This window comes from Peromyscus californicus, unplaced genomic scaffold (assembly GCF_007827085.1).
Source record: "Peromyscus californicus insignis strain IS unplaced genomic scaffold, ASM782708v3 Scaffold_4__1_contigs__length_199733344, whole genome shotgun sequence".
Lineage (NCBI taxonomy): Eukaryota > Metazoa > Chordata > Mammalia > Rodentia > Cricetidae > Peromyscus > Peromyscus californicus.
This window is the reverse complement of record NW_026294562.1, coordinates 5,324,820-5,349,890: the sequence shown is the minus strand read 5'-3', so window position 1 is coordinate 5,349,890 and position 25,071 is coordinate 5,324,820. Positions and strand designations below refer to the sequence as shown.

General features: G+C 48.7%; 1 protein-coding gene across 1 annotated transcript in view; it reads left to right on the top strand.

Moving 5' to 3' along the window:
- The window catches only part of Habp2 (hyaluronan binding protein 2), a 32,560-nt gene that overhangs the window by 742 nt on the left and 6,747 nt on the right, over nt 1–25,071 (top strand). The window contains exons 2-8 of the mRNA XM_052713396.1: nt 8,995–9,031; nt 18,374–18,484; nt 21,086–21,193; nt 21,921–22,037; nt 22,873–22,992; nt 23,429–23,600; nt 24,683–24,780. Coding sequence (XP_052569356.1) covers nt 8,995–9,031; nt 18,374–18,484; nt 21,086–21,193; nt 21,921–22,037; nt 22,873–22,992; nt 23,429–23,600; nt 24,683–24,780 — 763 coding nt within the window. The remainder of the gene's footprint in view (nt 1–8,994; nt 9,032–18,373; nt 18,485–21,085; nt 21,194–21,920; nt 22,038–22,872; nt 22,993–23,428; nt 23,601–24,682; nt 24,781–25,071) is intronic.

Below are 25,071 nucleotides of genomic sequence, written 5' to 3'. Positions count from 1 at the left end.
GATCCTTGGGGAAGGGAGGAATAGAATTCCTGGGGTCTCCTGCTGGCTATAGACTGAGGCTTGAATGTGGAGCCTCGGAGCTGGAGCCGGCAATGGTCCTGACTTTGTCACAGGGTAACTGTGGCGTATGTGGCCGAATAATCTCCCTGAGCCTCCGAGTAATCACCAACACCCAGCTGTTCGCCAGGTAAAGGTCATGACAACAAAAGGTCATGTGTGGCCTCCATAAACCTTAGCTCAGTTGCTTTTGTTTCTCTTTGTGGTGTTGGTGATCAAAACCAAGATCTTCAGTGGGTACTAGGCAAGCTCTCTACTGGTGAGTCAACTGCCCCACCCCCACCCCCGCAACCCCACAGTGTTAGCTCTTTTCACGGATAATGTCCAGAATATGTGCAACTTCCCTGTAAAGACCAGAGCATAGTCCCTCTGATGAAGCGATATGGAAGGGAGAGATCGAGAATAGTCGTAAACTTCTTGAATCTGGTTAAGCACTTTTGAGTTGTGTTTCCCTTTGGGAGTGTTTCCTGAGGGAATGGCATTAATTACAGCCTTGCTCATTAGTTCATTCATAAGATAACATCTTTAGCTCCACTCAAACCCCCTCCCGTAGTTCCAGATTCAGTTGCCAAGTGACTTGTTTTAGAAAAGATTTTCTTGCCAAATTATGAGGTGGGAAGATGTGGTGGCTGCAGTCACAGATGGCGATCAAGATGGGTGATCTGACCATGTGATTTCTTGGCGGGCACCTGGAGCTGAGAGCCGCTGTCCCAGAGGTGTACAAAAAGGCAGTGGTGATTCTCAGAGGCCCAGAGGAAAGCCCAGTGGGAAACAATTGCCTGAAGTCTGCAGGCACGAAGGGTTGACAGGATATGTCTGAAGTTCCCGAAGATAATAGTCCCAGCCCCCAACCCTTCCACAATTTTTTTTTGTAAGATCCAGAGAATTTTTAGGGTTATCAATGAAACTGTAAGTCAATAGTGGATAAAAGAGAACATATGAGAGCTAGCCTCAGGCAATGAGCTTAGTCAACTCCAAAGAAAGGACTCGTGGCTTTCATAGGCTTTCTTACCCAGATGTGTGCCAGACAGATGTGTGGGAAGTCTTCATGTTCTATGGCCTGGAACACTGCATCCAGGACAAAATAACCACACTGGATGCTTGGGAGAGTTTGGGGCTTCATAGAGAGACAAAGCCACATAGCCTGATGGACTGAGTGGCCTTTCCTACCTACATAGCTAAAAATAATAACCAGTTGTCTCTCAGCATTCAGGAAGTTGAGGCAGGAGGATTGTGAATTCCAGGTCAGTCTGGGCTACATAGTGAGCTACACAGGCCAGTTTGGCCTATGCAGCCAGATCCTCTATCAATAACATAATAATTAATAATAATAATAATAATAATCTGATAGCATATAGTAGAGTTGGTCCTCAGTAGTAGCCCCAAAGTTTGCTAAAGATTGGTTCACTGCCAAAAGGACCCCAAGTCACAGGTACTGTCACGTTCCCACTTTACACACACACAGAACTAAGGCCCACAGCTGGGAAATGACACAGATAAGCTTTAAACCTTTAGAGGATAGGCCTGGGTCCCTAAGTACCATCTAAGTACCTAGGGACCTAAGTACGTTTCTTGGTGCATGTGGTATTAGGGGCCACATCCTAGCTGGAAGCAAACGGTCATTTGCAGGGACTGAGGGTCATGGGCTCCATGTGCTTCTGAAGCTGAAAGAAGACAGTCTTAGCATCAGTGCTGACCCAAAAGGTGTCTTGTGCATCATGCTAACTTATTCTTAGGATCATCTATATCAAAAGCTCTTCTTTAAAAAACATTTTATCATCATCCTCTTCATCTTAGTGTGTGTGTGTGTGTGTGTGTGTGTGTGTGTGTGTGTGTGTGTGTGTGTAGAACAAAGGAAAACTTGCGGGGATCAGGTACCTCTCTCCACCCCGTGGCTTCTGAGAATTGAACTAGGGTCACCAGGCCTCGTAGCACGCACTTTTACCAGCTCAGCCATCTCCCTGGCTTCTACCTGGGATTTCATTTAGAGAGTCACTAAGCAGAGACGCAGCAACAGGGCCATGAACTCCAAGTGTTGTTCCCGTGCTTCATGTCTGGTCTAGATCGGTTTGTGCATATCTGTTGTACAAATCATTCGAGTGTCCATCCCCAGCCTAGCTGTGTGGCGTTGTCCCTGCTCTCCAAAGAAGTAACAGGTTGGGGGTTGATAGGCTGTCTTGTGCCAGACGGAGTCCTCTGACCCCCATCCTTACAGAAAGGCCACCCAACTGCCAAAAAGCCAGGGACGGCTTAGAAATATCGTCAGTGGTGATTCTTAGAGTGCTGGGGGCACATCGCGCTTGACCACCATGAAATTGAATTCTTCCAGGGTTATAATGAGAGTAAGCCTTGTTAGCCCTGTTCCACCCCAGAACAGAGCAAAGACGGTGATTTTGCACAAAGGGACCTTAGGGACAAAATGCTTGTTTGTTTACATCTCTGTACTGTTTCACTTCTGGAATCTTCCCGGGTACCGAACCCCAGAACAGGCTGTGTGGATAAGAGATTGCAAATTGGAGTACATTCTTCCGCTCACCACCTAGTTTTCCTGTGTAGGTCAGTGTGCAGAGCAGTCTCTTTGTCTTGTAGTTGCCAGGCAGCATTTGAGAAGCAGAACGTCTCAGATACAGACAGAGCTCTCCAAGGTTCCATAGAAATTGCACACTCTGTAACAGTGAGCACACCTTCGTGTGCACACTGGGAAGGGGAGTGCACAAGTCTCCCCGTCAGTCCTATGGATCACCATTCTACACCTTCATCGCTTCACTGATGGAGGGAGGGGTGGGGGAGGGAGGGAGGGAGAGATAGGGAGAGAGACAGAGACAGAGAGATGGGGAGGGAGATTATATGGTTATTGTTCAAACACACTGTAGATGGTGAAACATTATTGCCAGTTTGTAGTGGGCCAGTTCCCAGTCTCAGCACTCCAATCCACATATGTCCCAGAGCAGCACTGGGAGACATCCTTTGTGAAACCCCAACACCCCAGAATGCAGTCTCTTTCATGCCTAGGAGTCCCCTCCTCTTCTCCAACCTAAGCAAAGACTTCTGGATAAAGGAAAGGATTGAATTCTACTGAAACTTCTCACAGATTTAAGAGGGGAAAAAAACAATCAAAACAAAAAAATGTGATTGCAAGCAGGGGTCCAACTCATTAGCTTTGCAGTGTACACTGGTATTTAGGGAAATCAGGTTGCTGAAGTCACATGTGTATATAAGCACGCATATATTTATATTCTAAATGCATTAGATTTCCTAAATGCAAAAGAAATTCTGCTGTCACAGAGAAACAGCATGGCAGAAAATCCAGCAGCCGGGATTTTAAATAAAACATGCTTTCTCTTCATAATTAATATAACAAGGTTTCCTGGCTTAGGGTTTGGCAAGGATCCCAGGGAGAACCGGTGGGGGAGGGGGCTGATTTGACATGCTTGTGATTGACCCAAGAAATAAGTTCCTGGAAGACCTTGTGCTGTGAGGGCTCCCCCGACTGTGCCCTTCCCTCCCACACTGTGCCCCTCCCCTCCACACCATGCCCCTCCCCTCCCCTCCACACCGTGCCCCTCCCCTCACACCGTGCCCCTCCCCTCCACACTGTGCCCCTCCCCTCCACACTGTGCCCCTCCCCTCCACACTGTGCCCCTCCCTTCCCCTCCCTCCCACACTGTGCCCCTCCCCTCCCCTCCACACCGTGCCCCTCCCCTCCCCCCACACTGCGCCCCTCCCCTCCACACCGTGCCCCTCCCCTCCCCTCCACACCGTGCCCCTCCCCTCCCCTCCCCCCCCACACTGTGCCCCTCCCCTCCCCTCCACACCGTGCCCCTCCCCTCCCCTCCCCCCACACTGTGCCCCTCCCCTCCACACCGTGCCCCTCCCCCCACACCCTGTTCACCAAGTAATTTGAAAATAGTAGCAATAAAATCAATCCATTGACAAGGATGTCTCATCATAGTTCAACCGGCCATGCACTGACTTACCACACATTTCTTGTGGTTTACACTTCCCGACAAGCCTGTGAGGCAGGCCAGCATCCCTCTGCTTTCACAGATAAAGGCAGGCTACAGAGACAGGATAACCCGTCCAAGACGGCACCCACGGCAGGCCAGCGAGCTGGGCTCAGACCCACCTCTCCAAAGCCAGTTGCTGTGCTCGTAGCCGTGGTGACGTGGGTGGTCACTCCAGGCTGGCGGATGTGGAACCACAGGTGCCAGGCTAGAGTGCGGCCTCCGCATCCTGCTTACGCCAGGGGTCTCCACCAAGAGAGGAAGCTGGATCCTCTTGGCGGCTTCTCCTCATCGCAGGAAGCTTCTGCGATGAAGTTTCTGACATGAAACGGCTCGGTCTTGCCAACTAAGTCATCAGACTTCAGTCAGGGCTGAATCCACTTCAGAAAACGCCACAGACTCACCTTTACCTGGACTTTGAAGATTTATTTTTAATACTTGTGTGTGTGCATGAGTGTACATGCATGTGTGTATGTGTATACATAAGTCCACATGCCTGTGTGTGTATGTGTACACATGAGTATACATGTGTGCATGAGTGTACATGCATGTGTGTATGTGTATACGTGAGTACACATGCCTGTGTGTGTACGTGTATCCATGAGTGTATGTGTAGGTACATGTGTACATGAGTGTATACATGTATGTGTGTATATGAGTGTGTATGCATTGGAGGCCAGAAGCTGGTGTCAGATATCTCCGATCTGTCTCTCTTCATCTTTCTTTTCTTTTTTGAGATCAAGTCTAGCCCAGGCTAGCCTAGAAATCAGATCTACCTGCCTCTACCAGAATTAAAGACACATTCTACCACACCCAGCTTCTGCCTTATTTTTGAGCCCAGATCTCTCTCAGGCTGGGGCTCACCTCCTCAGCTGAGCTGGCTGCCTGTGAGCTCCAGGGTCCCCCGGCTCCATCCCTCCTTAGAGGGGTTACAGGCACATGCTGCCACATGCCAGGCTTTCCACATGAGTCCTTGGGAACTGAATCTCTGTCTGCACGACAAACACTTTACTAACTAAACCACTTCCCCCAACCCTGGGATTCTTTGTAATTGGGGAAACTGAGGCAAGATGTTAACCGGCAGCCACACAAGAGAAACATGAACTCAGTTTCCTGGGCCAGGCACTTCATGCCTAAGAGAACTGGCTGTAATTCAGGTCAGATTCAGGAGACATGGGACATCAACTTCTGTCCTCCACATGCATGGACTGTCATGGACACACACACACACACACACACACACACACACACACACACACACACACACACTAAAAATAAGGGCAAAAAACAGAGTCACCAGGCCCTAGTTGAAAACGCATTTTCTGGTCCCACCTGCGCCCACTGGGATCCTGCAGGCCCCAGCTCTCCACAGGGTCCCTATGTGCTGCAGTGTGAAAACCAGTGACTTTAAACCAGAAGTGCTCCGGGTCTAGAGAGCTCTCTTTTCCTTCCTGACCCCCTTCCCGCCCTGCCAATCTCTACACACTGTTGTCACATGAAGCCATTGTCAGGTAACTAGGCAGGGACCCAAGTAGGACAACTTGGGGCCATGTAGCAGGGGAATGCTTGGAGTCCTTCTGAGCCAGGGACAGGGGGTCTGTTAGAACTGGGAGACCTGAGCTCCTGCCCCCACCCTGCAGTCCTTCAGAAGCCACTTCCCTGGTGTCTGGGGCTAGCTCCTCTCTATAAAGCACTTCCCCGAGGTCTCCAAGAAGGAACTGATCTGCAGAGATTGCTTGCCGGGACCTTCTCCTGGGGCATCCGCCCCACAAGAGCCTCTCCTCACCTGAGCATTAAGGCACAGCCACACTGAGCCTACCAACTGAAACAGCACTGAGCACATTCTGGGCCAAATTGAGAATCCTTGCTACTAAAGAACAAAGAGACAGTGTTCTGTACCAATCACAGTGGCTATAATTTTTTCAAATGGAAAATAACAAGTGTGGTTTGGCTATGAAGCACACCCCAGCCCCATGGGATCATTTTTGAACTCTTGGTCCCCAGTAGGTGACACTATTTTCTGAGGTTACAAACAGAATCTTTGAGACATGGACTCTTGCTGGTTGATACAGACCACAAAAAGTGGGCACTGAAGGTTATACACCAGCCCTACTTCTGGTCCATGTCTCCACTCTCAGCTCCTGCTGGGATACGATCAAACTGTGTGGCAAGCTCCTGCCACCAGGGCCAACATGCACTGGCTACCCTGATGGACTGTGTCCCCCGAAACCGTGAGTGAGAACAAACCCTCCCTCCTTTAAACTGCCTCTTCTGTTTTGTGCTGTACATGTAATGACTACAAGTGTGTTGAGGACATGAGAAGCTGGAACCTCATGCTTCACTGGTGGGAGGAACATGAGGTGATGCAACTCTGGGAAATCCCACATAAACATTTGCAAAGAATACAGACAGAACCGCAACCAGAACCAGCAACTTCACACAGGGACACGTCCAGAGGAGCTGAGAGAGGGAATGTGAGCCAACTCCAGCATTTAGAGCTGGAGTAGTCTTTCTAAGTCCATGTGTAAAAATTCCCTCTCCCCTTTTAAGAGGCAGCCATGCCCAATCCTTTAAGAAAGACTGGTCAGTTATGACTGTGTGCTGTTCTAAACTAGGAATGGAGGTGAAGGGGGAAATGGGCAGCGATTTGCACTCCCTATCATTGACAAAGATGTTTCTTGAGATGTGTTCACCACAGTGGACTGGCTGAGACACCCTTTTGTGCTGCCACTGTGGCTATGGGGCTCCCTCAGCCGCTTCCCCTAGACCCCTCTGGATAGGACTTGGATAAAGTGTCTCGATAGCAGGGTCTTTGATATTTCCCCTCACTCGAAACCTGCCTCTTTGAGAGTCAGGAACTCTTCTATCTCTCTCTATGCTGGTCCTGTCAACTTGATATAAACTAAAGTCACCTGTGGGGAAGACTCTCGATGAGGAATTGCCTCCAGCAGATTTGGCCCGTGGACAGGTCTGTGGGGCATTTTCTTGATTATTGATTGATGTAGGAGGTCCCGGCTTACTGTGGGTGGGCAGATGATCCTGGGAGGTGTAAGAAAAGTAACAAGATGAGCCCGGGAGCAAGCCAGCAAGTAGCACTTCTCCAAGGTTTCTGCCTCTGCTCCTGTTTGATTCCTCAACGACAGACTGCAACTGGGGGGACATGAGACAAATAAGCCCCTTCTTCTCCCCACTTACTCTTGGTCCTAATATTTACCACAGCAAGAGAAACCAACGCAGGCCAGTGTGGGCACACTGTGGCTCCCAGACTCTGACATGGCGACTAGGAATAAGGACTCTGTTGGAAAATGGGCACTCCCATTCCAAGTCTGTGTTGCTGCTTTGGGGTAAATTGATGATTATAGTATCGGAATGGACAAGTGCCTTGGACAGTAATCAGGACAAAATGTGTATGGCAAATATTTATCACCACCCCTGGTTCACTGTCAGCTCTTAATAATTGGATGGAGCACTCCATTTTCTTATTTATTTCTTGGCTATCCAACACCACTTCCTCCACTAAATTTCATCTTTGGATTCTCAAGTCTCAGGAGCAGGGGTTCTTCTAATATTCCCTGACTGTAGGAAAGCAGAATAGAACGATGGGACTGAAAAAGACAAAAGGTACCCATTCTTCCTGCTTCTGACACAGTGGAGGTGAGCGTCTGGAAACCTGGATACCAGTCAGGTGTTGGGCTGCCTCCGTCTGGCACCACAGCCTCTCTGTGAGTGGAAACAGGGTCATAAAGTGAGTGTGGAGCACTTGCAGGGGGTGGAGGGCTGTCCGAAGGGCCAGGTTGGCTCTGCTGAGAAGCCTCCCTAGTTCAGTTCAGATTCCTTCAGCAAGCATACCTAGAAAGGACATGTCTGCCACCTGCTGGCTCCAGGCAGCACAGCCTCAGCTGTCCCTCGGGCTCTAGGTCTAGCAAGGTTTGAGACTCTATTACTAGGCTTCTCTGCGAGCTCGTAAAGGGTATTTCTCCTGTCCTACCCACTGCTCAGGGCTGGCAGGATCCAGGCACAGCCCGTCCTATTCTGCTCAAATAGAAACCCCTGAGTGGTATTTCCCTGAGTAGAGAGGGACACAGACCACAGGTTCCACAGAAATTCAATGGCGGGAGGTGAGGCAGAGCAGGAAACCAGATCCCAGGTACAGCCACTGGCTGCTCTGGGGGTGAGGTCGAAAGAGGCAACACTCCTTCTCAGGGGACCCCCAGTCTTCCTTCTGGCTCCTCCTCAGCACTTTCCCTGTTTTCCCAGGTCTAAGACACCCCTTTGTCTCTCCCCCCACCTCCCATGAAACATGTGTCCCTGTCTCATTCCCTATAAAAACAGGGCTGGGGACCATGAGGTAATGAAACGGAGACACAGTCCCAGACATCAGAATCACTGTCTGTCTTTCTTTTTACCCTTCCCCTCCCTGAGTTTCATTTTGTCACCGTTCAAACCTATAGGAAAATTAAAGAGGAATGCCACAAGTCTCCTTCAGGACAGGTGTTAGTGTTTTATCCCAAGAACGCCGGGAAACCTCTGGAGAGTTTCCTAATCTACAGAGGCAGTCACCCCAAGAATCACTTAAGACTTGAGCATAAATCCTAAGTGTTATAAATCCTGTGGATGAGGTTGTCATGGGAACATAATGCAACCATGCTACTCATGGTCCAGGAGCAACTGACTAGTTAGTATTGTAGCAGATCCAAGGGAAGCCACATTCCAACAGGTGTGTGTGTGTGTGTGTGTGTGTGTGTGTGTGTGTGTGTGTGTGTGTGTGGACAAGATGTGTGCACAGGAGAGGGAGTATCTTCAGATAGGTTTGCCTCTCCCCCAGCAGACCCCCAGCACACCTGTGTCTGAGGACTAGCAATGTCTGGCCCAGGGCATCTGGGGAAGGAGCAGCAGCTCCTTCAGACACTCACTGTGTTGTTTTGTTTTTCAGTTCTCACTGATGCCCTTCATTGCGCCCCCAGACCCAGGTGAGTGTGCCATTACCCCAGGCTTCCACCAGCCGAGAGCCAGAGCATAGATGTGCTTAAGGGACCTTGGAACTCAGCTGGTTGCAGGGTATCACAGAAACCTTTGAGAATTTATCCAGAAACACTGCAGCTGTGTGTGTAATAGTGGACACTGCCAGTCTCAACCATCTAAGGGAGAAACTACCAATGTGATTAAACACCCTGATTTTACAGAGAGAGAGAAACTGAGGGCCAGAGCAGTGAGGCAAATGACTTCTTGTCTATTGGTGACTGAGGAGAGAAAGGATGGAACTGAGCAAGGGGCCACCCTACTTTCCCCATTCCCCCACAGGGAAGCCGAGACGCTGGACAGGCAGCTCCAGGATTAGCTACTCCAGCGACGCCCCCCACAGCACCACTCCACCACTGTCCTCGGGCTTAGTATGTCCAGATAACCCTCGGGAAGTCTCAGAGTGATAACAAGGCACACGGTACTGAGAGTCAGGTTGATCTGAGGTAGATGCCATGTCCAGCATTGGCGTGGTGTTAAGATTGCGTTCAAAACTGGGCATGGTGGGATGCTCTTGTAATCCCAGCACTTGGGAGATAGAGGTAGGAGGGTCAGGAGTTCAGGGCAGGCTTCAGCTACATAACAGGTTTGAGGCCAGCCTAGACTATAAAGACCCTGTCACAAAACACAAAACAAACAGCAACAAAAAACACACAAATACACGAAACAATTGCATCAAAGAGGTTGTGTCGTACAGTATCTGACACAGAGAATCCTCCCATCTGTGGCAGTTGAGTGGACAGGGCTGTTTCTCACAGGCTCTCTGTCTCTCCCAGACTCACTCTGTCACCTTGAACACTTTCTGTTTCCTCTGCCTAGTGCCCATACCACAGTGGGCTGGACAACATAATGCCTGCTTGAGTCTGGAGTAGAAATTCCTCTCACTGCTCCAAGGGACCAAAGGCAGACATGTCCACAGGTAATAGACTAGGTTGGTTATGCTTAGAAGACCAGAGCAGGCAGCCTGTGTATGGAGATGACAGACATGATTCAAGCTTGCATCCAAGGACTTACTTAGAGCAAAGATGGTACCCACTAGCCAAATCCTGATCAGCCACCAATATTCTCCAGAAAAGAGTTCTGGATAGGCAGATAGACTGTGGCGGTTCAGAGCAGGTGACCCAGACCTTCGCCCCACATGCTTAGGGAAGGGAATAGAAATGTGTGTCCCTGTGAGCATGGATGGTAGAGGGACTCTGCATCTTTACCCAAAGCAGGGCAGAAAGTGGGAAGGGAGGCAGTCCAACTGCCCGTAAGGCACCAACTCAGACTCCAAGCATGGATGGAGTTCAGACAGAGGCCAAGGCTAAGGCTGGAAGGACCACCATTTCCCCAGCCTCGAGCACACATCCTTCAGATGCCAGCAAAGGGTCCTTGGACCTGGGAGGTCAGAACAACAGGGCTGTGGATGCTATGGGGCAAACACAGGAAGAGATGGGGCACAGAAGAGTCAAGGGACCCCAGCTTCAAGTGTCTACAAAGCGGTTCCACTTGTAGTCCATAGTTGAACTGTAGGGATTAAGAAGTATCTTTATGGGCCAGGGAGACAGCACAGTGGATAAAATACTTGCTTTAGTGTGAGAAATGGATCCAGAACCCACGCAAAGGCTAGATGGGCATGGCAGCCATCCTGTAATTCTCACCTTGGAGGATGGAGACGAGATCCTGGGAGCAAGCTGGCTAGTGTGGCTAGCTTTACCAGGGAGCTCTGGGTTTGAGTAAGAGTCACTGCGTCCATGAGCAAAGTGGAAGAGAAGCTAAGGATGATTCTGTCCTCCACATGCACATGCTCACACATGGAAATGGAAGAAAAAGCAAGAAGTGTCTTTACCACAAGGCACTTTACTACCGTCTTCTAGAATGTTGTGTACAATGTCTACAGGGAGTTTATGATACCTAGTATTTAGTTTATGATACCTAGGACTTAGACAATGAACTGGTAGAATAAATGTAAAACCCTGTAGACAAAGAAAAGAGTGGATTCATTCATTCTATGTGTCCACATAAGGTTTTAGTTGAACAGATTACAAAGCATAATGTCTGAGTCGACCTACACACAGGAAGAATTTCCTAACATTAGAATATTCCAGAATTTGAATGAGCTGATGGGCTCTTGGGGGGCAATGAACTCCCCAGCACCAGAGGCGTTTAAGGCAAAGACTCAAGTTAGAAAACAACTCGGACAGAAGTTGACAGGGTGGGATTTAGAACGCCAAGACACTGATCCCGACAGGAACTCTACAGATAATGTCAGCGAGTTTGGAGTTTGGTGAGGACGCAGGCTGGCCCTGGGCCCTGTCCCCAGATGTTCTGTTGGCTTCTGGCTGTGGAGTGAGGAAGTTAGATTTAAAACATATCCTCATCTGGTCCCACCGCACATGGGGCTGTTCTTTGATGAAATTCATCAGCTCCATGCTCCCTTCAGACAACAGCATGGCAGAGAGACACCCCGCTCATGCCCTCAGGCAAGCTGCTTCCTTGGTTGGTCTTACTGGTGCCAGTACATGGCGAGGGCCTTGCTAGAGCAGAAGGTGCCTGGTCCCTGGTCCCCAGTGGGTGGTAGAGGAGGCAGCCATCTAACAGCACAGGCCCTGCCCATCTCCCCAAAGCAGGTGACGCACAGCCGGCAGGCCTGCGGAAACGCATCTTCAAAGCTGGCTTGGCTCTGCCCAGCACCACAGGCTGTGCCCGTCCATCAGCTGTCCTGCTGCCTGCCAGCGAGGCTCTCGGCTGTACTTGCCTGCCAGCGGGGCTGGAAACGTCACATGCAGGCCGACAGGGCTGGGATTTTGGGGGGGGGGGGGGGCTCAGCGGAGCCAGCTGTGGCTCAGTGATGGATGAAGCCAACAGGGATGACATTCCAGGGGTTTTCATTCCATTCCACACATCTGGCAAGCTCCTTTAGCAGAGCAGCTGTGAAATACCCATGGCGCTAACTGTGAGCTCTTTCCAAGAGGCCCTCACCACGGACCACAGGAATCCTGGAGAGGGATGAGGGTCATGTGCTAGCTACAGATTTCCTGATGCAGACTCCTTCCTGGAAGCCAAAGGCCAAAGGCCTTCTAACCTGAACCACAGAGATGCCAGGCTCATGAAAAGACACACAGAACTTGGAGTTGGGTGAACCTGGGTGTGGATGCCCTTCTGTCTGGGTGTTTTGATCTGTGGAACAGGAATGATTACCCTCACCACAGAGGTTGATAGTTAAGGGGAATTTTGTTTGTGCATAATTTCATAGAGTACCTGGCACACAGAAAATATTTAATATGTAATAACCTGCCATTGAAATTGTTTATGTCAATTCAGGATGCCCCTAACACTCTTCATGGTTACTTGCGGCTAGATTCTGATAAAGTGGCAAGGCCATAGGATTTCTTTTTATATCTAATATAAAAGCCTCCAAGAGCCACCCGTTCTCCCCAAGGCTCTCCCCTTTGCAGTAGTTCAGAAGGAGTCTCAGTAACCTGAGTTGGAACAGCAAGCAGTCTTTGCATGTGTGAATGCATGTTTATAGATTCCAGAGGGCATGTGAGGTAGGCTCGCTCGCTTGCACTCACTCTCTCTCTCTCTCTCTCTCTCTCTCTCTCTCTCTCTCTCTCTCTCTCTCTCACACACACACACACACACACACACACACACACACACACACATACACACACACTTTTGTGTGTGTGCATATGAATATATGTGTGTGTGTGTGTACACATGTGCATGTTCACGGATGGACGAATGAATGTGCACACATGCTGCTGGGCTCGGGGTCAGAGGACCACCTCACCTTTGACTTTGCTTGTGACACTGTCTCATGTTCATGGCCTCACATGCCAGGCTCCCTGACCCACGATTTTCTGAGGAGTCTGAGACGGGTCTGGAACTCAGGAGTGGGCTAGCCTGGCTGATCAGTGGGCCCCAGGGGCCACACTGTCTCTGTCACCTCAGCACTGGGGGGATTACAAGTCTGGGCATCCCACCCCTGCTTTTTTAAATGTGGATTCTGGGGTTGAATTCAGGTTTTCTTCCTTTCAAGGAAGGCGCTTTACCAGCTACCTCTCCAAAGCAGCTTTCTCCAGTCTGCCAGAGTGGGACCGGATTTCATATCAGGCAGCAGTCCCTTTCTACCAGAATAGCAGTTAAACGACTTTACAGACTTGTACAGAGCTCGTCAGGAGTTTTTAAAAAGTGAAAATCTCACCTATTTTCTTCCTAAGGTCCCTATCATGCTGCTTGAAGCTGGACCAATCAGAAGGCAGGGAGGTTTGACCATAGGGAAAACTAGTTTGTCCCGTCTGGCTCTGTGCCGGGCACTGTGGGGAAGAACAGAAGCAGCCCTGTTTTTAAGATTCAAGGAAACAAATCAGATAGATGAGTTAAACCCCAAAGAGAAATGAAGAGGTTCCTGTTGTTGGTTGTTTTTACTCTTTGCTCTTTGGGGGGCCCACCACCCAGCTCCCAAATAAATACACACGGAGGAGGCTTATTCTTTCTTATAAATGCCTGACCTTAACTTGGCTTGTTTCTAGACAGCTTTTTTAAAATTATTCCTTCTACCTTATGTCTCTAGGCTTTTGCCTCTCTCCATTTCTGTATATCTTTTCTTTATTTCTTACTCTGTATCCGACTGTGTGGCTGGATGGCTGCCTGTTCCCCCCTCCCCCTTATCCTATCCTTTCTCCTGCTTTGCTACTAGCCATTCAGCTCTTTATTAGACCAATCAGATATTTTAGACAGGCAAAGTAACACAGCTCCACAGAGTTTAACAAATGCAATATAAAATAATGCAGCACATCATTGCATCATTAAACAAATATTCCACCGCATAAGCTAATGCAACACATCTTAAACTAATATTCCACAACAGGATCCAGCAAGGACTTCCACACTCTGCAGCCAACAAGGCCAGTGAGGAATGCCCCCAAATCCCATGAACAACCCAGTGCCAATCAAGCCCTGTATGTCTGTTGTTGTTATTATTGCATAATATAGGACCTCAACCTTGGAGATGTCAATCAATAACCATGTATTTAGATACTAATTCCTTGGGTTAGCAGTTTAGTCTGGGTTCTGCTGGGCAGTTCTTCTGGTCTAGACCAGGTTTAGCTGATCTGAGCTGGATTTCCTTGCATCTTCAGCCAATGAGAGATTGGTCAGGCATCTTGTTTTGCTATTGGCTGGCTTTCTCATGTCTAAGCCTTCATCTGGTCATGCTGCTGACTCGTGTGACAACATAGGCCAGACTAAGGAGTCAGGAGGGTCCAGGAAAGTGGGCAGGAGGAGCAGGGACAGGAGGAAGGAAGGGGAGAGAGGAGGAGGGAGCAGGGGAGGACCACACTGAGGTTTCTTGGGGTCAGCCTTGTTTCAACCATAAATGTCAAATCAAGTCCCAAAGTCAGCCCAGAACCAAGCCGAAGGAAATGCACTCCCTCGGTGGGTGTATGAACTGGGAAGTCCAGTCCTGCTGTGAGACGGTAAGATGCAAGGAGGGAAGAGAATTGGAAATATGCTGGTCCTCAGATTGACTCAAACCGAGTCAAATTTCAACACTGAAAGGGAAGATACCAGGGTTCCACATGGCCACACCCGGGTTCTCTTCCCCTGCGCCGCCCTTCAGTCTCCTTCTTTTGCTTCCTTCCTCAAGGCTATTTAGACTGGAGCTTCCTCGAGGACAAGGCCATATCCTAGTCTTGTTGGTCTACCTTTATAACGTCCCATGGTCCCCAGTGCCTTCAACTACCTGGCATAACACTTCATCCTTTGTAGGTTTGCTCTAAACTGTTCACACTTATGGTAGGATGGAGTGTCAACAGTGCAGAAGAGGTAGGGGTCCACCCAAATGGAAAAACCTTGGTAGCATGCTTGTACAGCCGCCACTGAATGGCTTCTTCTTCCCTGGTGATCAGGAGCCACCAAGCCTTTGCTGAGTCCATTTCAAACTAGGACCTGGGACACTCACAATCTATAGGGGTTTCCTGTTTTGTTCTGAAGGATTTGATCCAGATCTGGTATGTTTTCACCCCTTTTCAGCTCACTGAGAAATGAGCAGACCTTGCACATAGGACTAGGCTAAGTCCAATGCCCACAACAGGTATTTTGCCCATCCCCCACCCCCTAAAAATGTCACAGTATTCCACATGTGTAAGCATCGCCTCTATTTTCTGTGATTTCTTTTTATGTGTGTGTGATTAGTAAGTGAATGTGTATAGGCTTATATGTTTCATTGATTTTTATACGTGTGGGTGGTGTGTGTATACTTTTGTGTATGCATGCCCATATGCATATGGGTGCAAAGTGCATGTGTACAGATTTGTGTTTCATGTGATTTTGTGTGTGTGTGCATGTACTTGTGTGTACAGGTACATACACATTTATATGTTTGCATGTGTATATACATGTAGAGGACTGGGGTTAATAGTGGGCATCTTCCTCTGTCACTCTCCATCTTGTTGTTGTTTTTGTTTTTGTTTTTCGAGACAGGGTTTCTCTGTGTAGTTTTGGAGCCTGTCCTGGATCTCGCTCTGTAGATCAGGCTGGCCTCGAACTCACAGAGATCCACCTGCCTCTTCCTCTTGAGTGCTGGGACTAAAGGCATGCACCACCGCTGCCCGGCTTTTTGTTGCTTTTTGAAATGGGGTCTTTCATTGGACATAAACCTCCCCAATTCAGCAAAAGTAGCCGGCTAGTAAGCTCCAGGAATCCCCTGTCTCCACCCTAGCCTCCTCCATGTTCTTCCTGTGAACATAGGTGGTGGATATCTGAACTCAGGTCTCAAACATGTGCAGAAAGCATTTTACCAACTGAGCCATCTCCCTGACCGAAAAATGGGGGTGCAGAAGGGGCTCCCCAATAACACAGTCTAGATTAGCCAATCTGCCTCCAATTTGGGGGACTATTGAGAAGGGTTCTAGGCGGTCCCCGGAAGACTCTTACCTGTAAACATACGCAAGAAAAACAAAAGTAAGTCCTCCAGTGAAAAAAGAGATCGATCAAAGTTGCAATCAACTTCCTGTCTCCTTCAAACATCAGTTTGAAATCTTTCATGGCCAGCTTGGACAAACGTCTCTCCCCACCTTCTCCCTCCTTTCTCTGCTTTATCGTATTTATGGGAGGAAACTTTATTGCTCCAGGAAGACTGTGGTCTTACCTTTAGCCCAGCTCCTCATCTCTGGAGAGGTGGTCTCCTCTGGGAGCATTTTCATCCTGGGGAAAGCAGTCGGGGAAAAATAATGAGCAAAGAGAGTCTTGACACTGCAGTAAATGAGGTGGAACTTTGCCAAGGAGCCAAAGTTGGTGGATTCAAAAACGAAATAAAAAGATAATTCCATTTTTAATGGGAAGTATAAAACAGCCATTGTGCAAAAGTCAATTTTTCAGAAGTCATAGATGTAAAGACTGTAGCAGAGTGATGGGGAGATGCCTGAGACAGTGTGCTTGGTAATCAGGCTTCACTAGAGAGCCGTCCTGCACACCATCACTGCCTCTGTTGGGCTGCCTTTCAAGTCAGGAGTTTGCATTTGCTCCTGCCTCGTTACCATATCTCTCTCTGGAGGGCTTCCTCACAGCTTCTACTGCCAACTTGCCACCTTCTCATCAGCAGGAAAGGGCAAAGTGAACTCAACTTTCTCCCAATTCCAAACTTCTCTCCACCAGCCACAGAGCACCCAGCATCTTCCAAGACTGCACACTGTCAAGAGCTTGAGTTAAGACGTACACACACCTGCTTGTCTCAAAGTCCCATCTAACTGAACTTTCTGTTTGTGGGCGTCATCACATTCTGTCTCCATTGGTAACCAAGGTCCAGAACAGTCCGAGGGCTGCACTTGGGTGGCTGTTAAGTAGCAGGTTGGACATTCAGTGGGGATGGTTGTCTATATGTGTGTGTGCAAAGCAGTGGGAGGAGCCAATTAAAGCAATTGAGCACTATCATTGACTAGAAAGACATGGCGGTTGTACGGAGACAAACTTTAGTTGAAATCTATCTGTGAACTGGCTGTGAGACCTTCAGCTGTTGCCTATTCTCTCTGGGCCTCAGTTTCCACAATTTAAAGCACAGCCAAACATATACTTCCCAGATTTTTTTTTTTTTGAGACAGGGTCCCATATGTGCTAGCCTGGCCTCCAACTCTCTCTACAGCCAGTGGTGGCTTGAACCTCTGATCCCTTTGCCTTGACTTCCTGGATTCTGGTGTGATAGTGTTGTCAACATGACAACTTCTGAACTTATCTAGGAGACAAGCCTGCAGAAACACCTGGGAGGGATAATTTCCCATCTAGGCATGCACACGAGGGAGTCTGTTGGTAGGATTCACTGAGGAGAGCGACATCGTTTCCAGGCTTTAGACCTAGACTGCCTAAAATGGAGGAAGCGAGCCGAGTGCCGGCATTCGCTCCTCATCCCTCTCCTCTTCTAATTGTGGATCCAGTGAGGACCAGTGCTGCAGGCTCCCGCTGCCTTGACTTCCCCACCACAGTGGACTGATCCTGAACCATGAGCCACAATAAAACCCCTTTCCTTAAGCTGGCTTTGTTGGGGTTTTCTTTTTCATAGCACATTGAAAGAAACGAAGTCATTTGGGATTACAGGTGTGTTTCATACAGAACCGGGATCAAGTCTAGGGTTTCCTGAGTACAAAGGTCAAAAATCAGCACTCTGCCAACTGAGCTACGTCCCCGGCCCAGCTTCCAGAATTTTGTGAGGATGAATGAGATGGTATCTGCAAATGTTTAGCACGGGGCCCCATAAGAGCGCAGTAAAGATTAGCGGTTAAATGCTTTGTAGATGCAACTGAGAGATGTTTGGCCAAGGAGGAAATTGACAAGTGTCTTGGACTGCATTAAGCAAAGATGTCTAATGAAGTTTCATGGAGAAATACTATCCTCAAAGCTCCCCGTGAGGCACCGTGACAGCACCATGTGCTCTAGTCCTGGTAGACCCTATGTAGAATTGTGAAGACCTGAAGGCCACAGGAGGCTTCCTGCTGTGCTCAGAGCTGAGAAACCCAAGGCATGGAGAGTACAATAGGTGTCCCCAAGGGCACAGTTGGTGGAAATGTGGGACTTGATCTCCTTCTCTGTTTCTAGTCAGGTTCTGCCATGCCCAATACCAGCACTGCGTTGCTGGACCATAACATCCCCAAGCCCGACCTTCCTGTCTTCCTTCATCACTGGGGAGAGCTGAAAAGATACATAATTCCTCCTTAAGGATATTGAGCTCTCTGGGAAGAGGTGTCCCCCAAGCCAAAGACTGACTTCCTCGGGCCTAATGACTAGGCTGTCTTCTGCCCTTTCCTGCCCTGCAGATTGGACACCCGATGACTATTACTACAGCTACGAGCATTCCAGCCCAGATGAAGCCCCCAGTGCCATGCCGACCTCCCCTGAGAACCCCGATTGGTACTATGCAGATGATGGTGGGTGCCAATTGGAGGGAGAGACCATGACTGAAGGAATTTGTGTGTGACCATGTACAAGGAGCTTTCTCTCCCCTCCCTCTGCCTGCATGGTAAAATGGGTATTGAAGAGCTTTACAGGCTGGATTTCCTCCCATGGAGCCCTCCACTAGGAGGAGAGGGAAGGTGCTAAGAAGCATCTACCCACCAGGAACAAGTGAAGTAAGGGAGGCCAAGAAAGGAACTGACTTGACCAAGGTCACGCAGTAAGGCGATGCTTCATCATCTGACTCTCCTGACCAAAGTCAGTTCTGTGTCTGTGACCTCAAGCTAAGTTCCCAACTGTGCAAAAGAATCCAAGTTATCTCTGAGCATTTAGACGGCAACGTGGACAAGTATGGCTTTGAGGATTCCCCAGCTTTCCCATCTTCTCCCTCTTTCTTTCTCTTTTTGCTATTTAGAGTCTGTGTGTATGTGTGTGTAAGTCTGTGTATGTGTTAGAGGGGTGTGTATCTGTAAATGCTCTTGTACATGTGTGTATCTAAATGCCAGCGGGCAACCTCTGATGTTCCTCCTCAGGAGCCATCCACCTGGGTGTTTGACTCAGGGCCTCTCACTGGCCTGAGCCCCACTGTGCCAGCTGAGGCCCAGGGTTCTGCCTGCTTCTACCTCCTGGGTGCTGGGATTTTAAGTATTTGTTACTGTGTCCAGCTTTTTATTCAGAATCTTTTCACAGTTGTTAGTGTGTATGTATAAATGTTTGTGTGTATGTGTTAGTGAAGGTGGTTGTATATATGTGTATGCATGTGTGACTGTGGTTGTGTGTGTGATTGTGTGCATATATGTGTGTATATATGTGATTGTGTTTATGTACATATATGTATGTATATTTTTGAGTGTGGTTGTATATGTGTATATGTGTATATATGCATATGTGTAGTGGGTAGCCATTCCAGCTTTGATCTGGAAGTTCCAACCCCCATTGAGGCTTCGGTAACTGTCACGCCTACAAGGCGGGGCCTAGAGAGGACCCTGAAGACCCGAGATCTGGATGGGCGGGCTCTTTTGGTTCTTGGACCCTGGACGCTGGAGGTAGACCAAGCAGAGTTCTCCAGAGAACACCGTTGGACTGTGCTATACCTTTCCCAGACCCTGTTACCTATCCCTTCACTTGTGAGTTACCCCACAAAATAAACCTCCCTTTTTTTTTTTTTTTTTTTTTTGGTTTTTCGAGACAGGGTTTCTCTGTGTAGCTTTGCGCCTTTCCTGGGACTCACTTGGTAGCCCAGGCTGGCCTCGAACTCACAGAGATCCGCCTGGCTCTGCCTCCCGAGTGCTGGGATTAAAGGCGTGCACCACCACCACCCGGCTAAACCTCCCTTTTAACTATGTGGAGTGGCCTTAATAATTTCACCAATATATATGTGTGTGTATGTGAATGTGGTTGTGTGTGTATATGTGAGTGTAGTTGTATGTGTGTATGTGTGTATTTATGTATATGTGAGTGTGGTTCTGTGAGTGTATGTGTGTGTAGTATGTGTATATGTGAGTGTGGTCGTATGTGTATGTGAATGTAGCTTGTGTGTGTATTTGTGTACATGTGATTACAGTTGTATGTGCTTGTTTTGTGTGTGTATATATGTGAATGTGGTTGTGCGTGTTTTTGTGTGTGTATATATGTCAGTATGGTTGTGTGCATGTGTGTGTATTCACATACTTGGTTTTGGTTTATGGCTCCTTAGACTGACCAATAGGACAAAAAGGAAAGTAAGAATCTGGGTCCAGGCAAAGCCACATGACTGAGCTGAGAGAAGACGTGGAAAGCACTTAGAGCTGGCATAAAGGCTGTGTTACTGCAGAGTGGCCTGGGAGGCAGGGCCAAGATACAGGGCACCAGGAGAACATCAGAAGAGACCATCAAAACAGGAGCCAGGCCCCGGGATCCTACTTCCTGAACCAAAGAACAATGAGTGTAAGCGGAGGACAAAGAATTCCCCAAGGGAAGATCCATTCAGACAACCATGAAAAGCCAAAGGCACAGATGAAATATGACAAAACCTAACTGAACAAGGAGTTGAAGACAGATGGAGGCCACTGGGTCACTTCCTCTGTGCTGTCAATTCTCTGTCACCCTCTTGTCTTTGCTCTTCCTCTCTCCTGATGTTCAGAAAGCCTGCGTTTCATGAGGGGTGGGTTAGCTTTGCACACTTCTGCCTGACCTCCACCCCGGGGCACTGTAAGTAGGGGAGGTCTTCAGGCTTGTGAAATGCCTTCGGCATCAGAGACAGACCCCAATGTACTCCCAGCGAGGTGGGAGGAGAAAATCACTCACGGGAGGAAGGGGACTTTCTCAATGAGAAAGCCTGGCCCAAAGCGGGGCTGAGGGACACAGTCACAGCTGCATCTGCCTGCCTCCCCTCTAACACACCTGCATTCCTCTCCCCGGGCATGTGACCGCAGTCGCCCTTGATCTTGAAGGATGATACATGTTTTCCCCTTTGTCCAAGCAACAGCTCTATTGTTAAACTTTCATTTGGGGCAGGAGGCCGACGTTAGGTGAGAGGTGGGGCTTCTCTTTGGATTCCCCCTTCTCTGACCTTGACTTCTGCCTTTGTGTCTTAGATCCATGCCAGTCCAACCCCTGTGAACACGGTGGGGATTGTATCATCAGAGGGGATACCTTCCATTGTAACTGCCCAGCCCCCTTCTCGGGAAGCCGGTGTCAGAATGGTGAGCCCATTTCTTTCCATTCCCTACGGGTTAAACATGAAGCCCTTTGGCCTCTGCCTAAAGGTGGTGGGAAAACACTGGGTGATCCTGGACAAAGGTTATAATTGCATTTCTGTGATCATTCATGATGATGTCAGGCCTCTGTGTGGTCACAGGTGGCATCTGTGTGCATCCTGCTGCTACACTGTGACTCGTGGGTCCATTCTGCAGAGAAAAATATTGAGGCTCAGAGAAGGGAGAGATAGTATGTAACCCAAATACGGCCCAAACTAGGAAATTTACTTTTAGACTAACCACAACAGAGAAATATGATCCTCAAATGGGATGGCAGGAAGGTCTCTGGGCACACAGGGCCAGTGTGAGAGGGAGTGAACAGAAAATGCAGACCTGCCCCTAACCACACAGGTTAGGATGTGAGCAAAAATCATAGAGGCCAGGTGCCTGACTCCTGCCTGGGCTCTTCCATCTACTCCCCTCCTGGTAGTCTGCATTTAGAACTCATGTGGGCTTTACAGCCCCGAGGGTAAAGACATAGGAAGAAACCTTATTTAGGTTAAGAGAGAAACCTTACCCTGGGACAGCCTGGCATTTCAGGACTGTGGACAGCTACAGACACGGTCAACTGCTCTAACCTCCAAAACTGGGGTAAGCATGGGCTCCTCTAAGTCGAACGTGCACCAGATAATGCCCCACCCTCATTCTCCACTTCTCTGCGTATCTCACACAGCACAGAACAAGTGCAAGGACAACCCGTGTGTCCATGGTGAATGCCTCATTACCCAGAAGCCTCCTTACTACCGCTGTGCCTGCAAATACCCCTACACAGGGCCAGACTGCTCCAGAGGTAGGAGGCAGGGGCTCTTCTCTGCACAGCGTTTTCTCTGCTCTAACACGTGCCCACGGCATCTGCATCTCCCTGTATGGAAGTGGGGGAAGTGGATCTGAAGTTTTTGTGCCATTCAAGACAGCCTTATTAATTATGGTTTCAAAAAACGTAACCTGAAGAGAACTCGGGGAGAATTCACTAGTGTCTATATTCCTACACACACACACACACACACACACACACACACACACACACACACACACACACACACACACACGCACGCCTGCATGGGCACTCACACACAGTCCCCTTGGAAGTTGATTCCTCCAGGAAGCAGGGACTGATCTATTCCTGAGATCGGTCATATGGGGAGTTACACACTGAGTCTCTGCTGTGAGTAGGACACCATCCCAAGAGATTTACTCCCCTCTTTCTAGAAAGAAATTCATAGGTGAAGAACCCGCAATTCAGAGAAGTTAACTTGTCCATGGTCACACAGCTCTCAAGGTCCAGACAGGTTTCCACATAGCTCAGTCTATTTGAAAGCTTCCAGATCAGTCTGTATCTATGGCTACTCCTTACTCGGTGACCCATATACACATCTTTTTATTTGCGGGGGTGAGGGTTGTGTTTTTGTTTTTGTTTTTATCTTTTGCATGGCCTCCATCCATATGGCTCATCTATGTTCTATGTTCTTCAGGTTTCTATGATATTTGCTAGTGTGTCAATGATCTGTCTATACCCTTTGGTGTCCCATCATTTGGGAGAGGATGACCCCAGAAGAGTGCCACCATCATGGGGTGCCATATCTCCTGCTAGCGTGCCCTCCTGGCCCCACTTCCTGTCTTCACAGCACTTCCGGCATGCAAACCAAATCCCTGCCAGAACGGTGGTGTCTGCTCCCGTCACAGACGGAGGTCCAGGTTTACATGTGCCTGTCCAGACCAGTATAGGGGGAGATTCTGTGAAGTAGGTATGGATCTTCACTACTACATTGTCAAAGACTCTGGGACAAGTGAGGCCTTTTCTGTTCAAGTGTCTCGTAAGCTCATGGTCCAAGATCTACAACTCCTCACTTCTCCAACCTCAGAGTTCTGAGCTTGTTCAGTCCCTGCCAAGGAGGTAATGGTCTGGAGTGTGATACAGGCAAATCAGTCCTCCACCTGGACCACATCGGGTCCCCTTTCCACCTCCCCCTCATCATTTTGTAAACACCCACCTCCTCAACTGGAGTATTTCATATTTTTAATTCAGGTTTAATGTGGAACATTCTGGAACTTTGTGGTGAAACCCAAAGACAATACACAGTCAGGCCCAGTCCTGTGACCCATTTGATTTCCCCGGCAACCCTTATTGAAGGCAATGTGTCCATGACTGACAGTTCTCACAGGCAGCCTGCTCTCTCCGAGGTCCGGACGACTGTTATGTCGGTGATGGCTACTCTTACCGAGGTAAAGTGAGTAGGACAGTCAACCAGAACCCATGCCTTCACTGGAACTCCCACCTCCTCTTACAGGAGAATTACAACATGTTTATGGAGGACGCTGAGACCCACGGGATTGCAGAACACAACTTTTGCAGGTACAAATTACTGTCTCCCGTAGGTTCCATTTTGGTTGCTTGATTTCAAAACAGATTGCAAGTCAGCTGCCTTTCTGTACAGATTATCCTTCTCGGGACGGGCGTGGTTACACTGACATAACAGCAAAAACTCCCCTAGTCTCATGGGCTGGCATCAAAGTCCATTTCTTACTAATGCTACATGTGTCCTGTGGTGGTGGCTGAATGCTCCACACAATTCTACAAATACCAGGGAGGGTAAAAACAGAAAAACAAGGCTTAAAAAAATGACAACCCAAAACCAAGAAGTGACACATTATCTCCCACATGAAGTTTGTGGCAGAAGTAGTCACATGACATCAAGAGGGATGCCAAGGAGCAAATGGAGTATCTGATAAGTGTTATAATTCCCACCGGGGATGGTTGTGTGCTCTTTAGTAAGGGGAGTGTAAGGAGTGTAATGAGCCTTCTTGGGGATAGCCAAACGTTTTAGTGTCTCTGGGCCACTCTGCTCATTTCCTTGTTCTGCCTTTGATCTAACCAAGGTCGATGACTTAGGTGATTTGCTTATGGAGAGTGAGGTTGTTTTGCTTGGTTTTGAACTGGTTCCAAAACAAGAGTATCTTCTTGCACACAATGCCGCTTCTTTTTTCCTCGTGCCCACTGTGAGCCACCTTCTTGTGGTGCGATCTCCATGGGGAAACCCTATAACAACTTCTCAAAGGATTCTCATGCCCGGAATTCAGAGGTTGGGGCCAGGATTCCAGCTCTCATCCTGTCCATCAGTCTGTAATCCTTTCTAAAGACGTGGAGAAGAGATCTTCAGTAGGAATCTCACTTCTCCCATGAAAAGTTTCGTGTGTCCCATGGTCCAGCACAAAGGTTGGAAATTACTTCCTGGTCCTTGGGATACTCATCCAGAAGTAAAGATTTTGCCAAAATTCTGTGACCATGCACACCAAGGTTTGCTAACCTATTGGATGATTCGAATAAAGAACAGTAGCCAGACAGTGTAGGGACTGAATATCCTCTGATTCAGGGTGCTTCCATGATGTCTAGGCCTCCGAGCTTTGATGGTCAGTCCCTTTGATTTTGTATTTTAGAAACCCAGATGGAGACCACAAGCCCTGGTGTTTCGTTAAGGTTAACAGTGAAAAAGTGAAATGGGAGTACTGTGATATCACAGTCTGCCCAGCCCCAGGTAAGTCATGGCTACCCAGAGGGACCTGGGGTGAAGAAGCGATGTTCCTGGCACTTGACCACTCCCACCCTACCTACTCCTCTGTAGCCCTCAGGATGACGAGCTAGCCTAGACACTTCTATCATCTCAGGTTAGCTCTAAAACTTCCTTCCCCAACCCTCAGTCAGTGTCCTCAGCATTACATGCTGTTGATCACATGCCCATGTGTCGGGATGTACAATGTTCATCACTGGTTGGGACCTCATGGCCTCTCAGGATGAGCGATGTTCTGAAGCTCCGCTTCTCATTCTT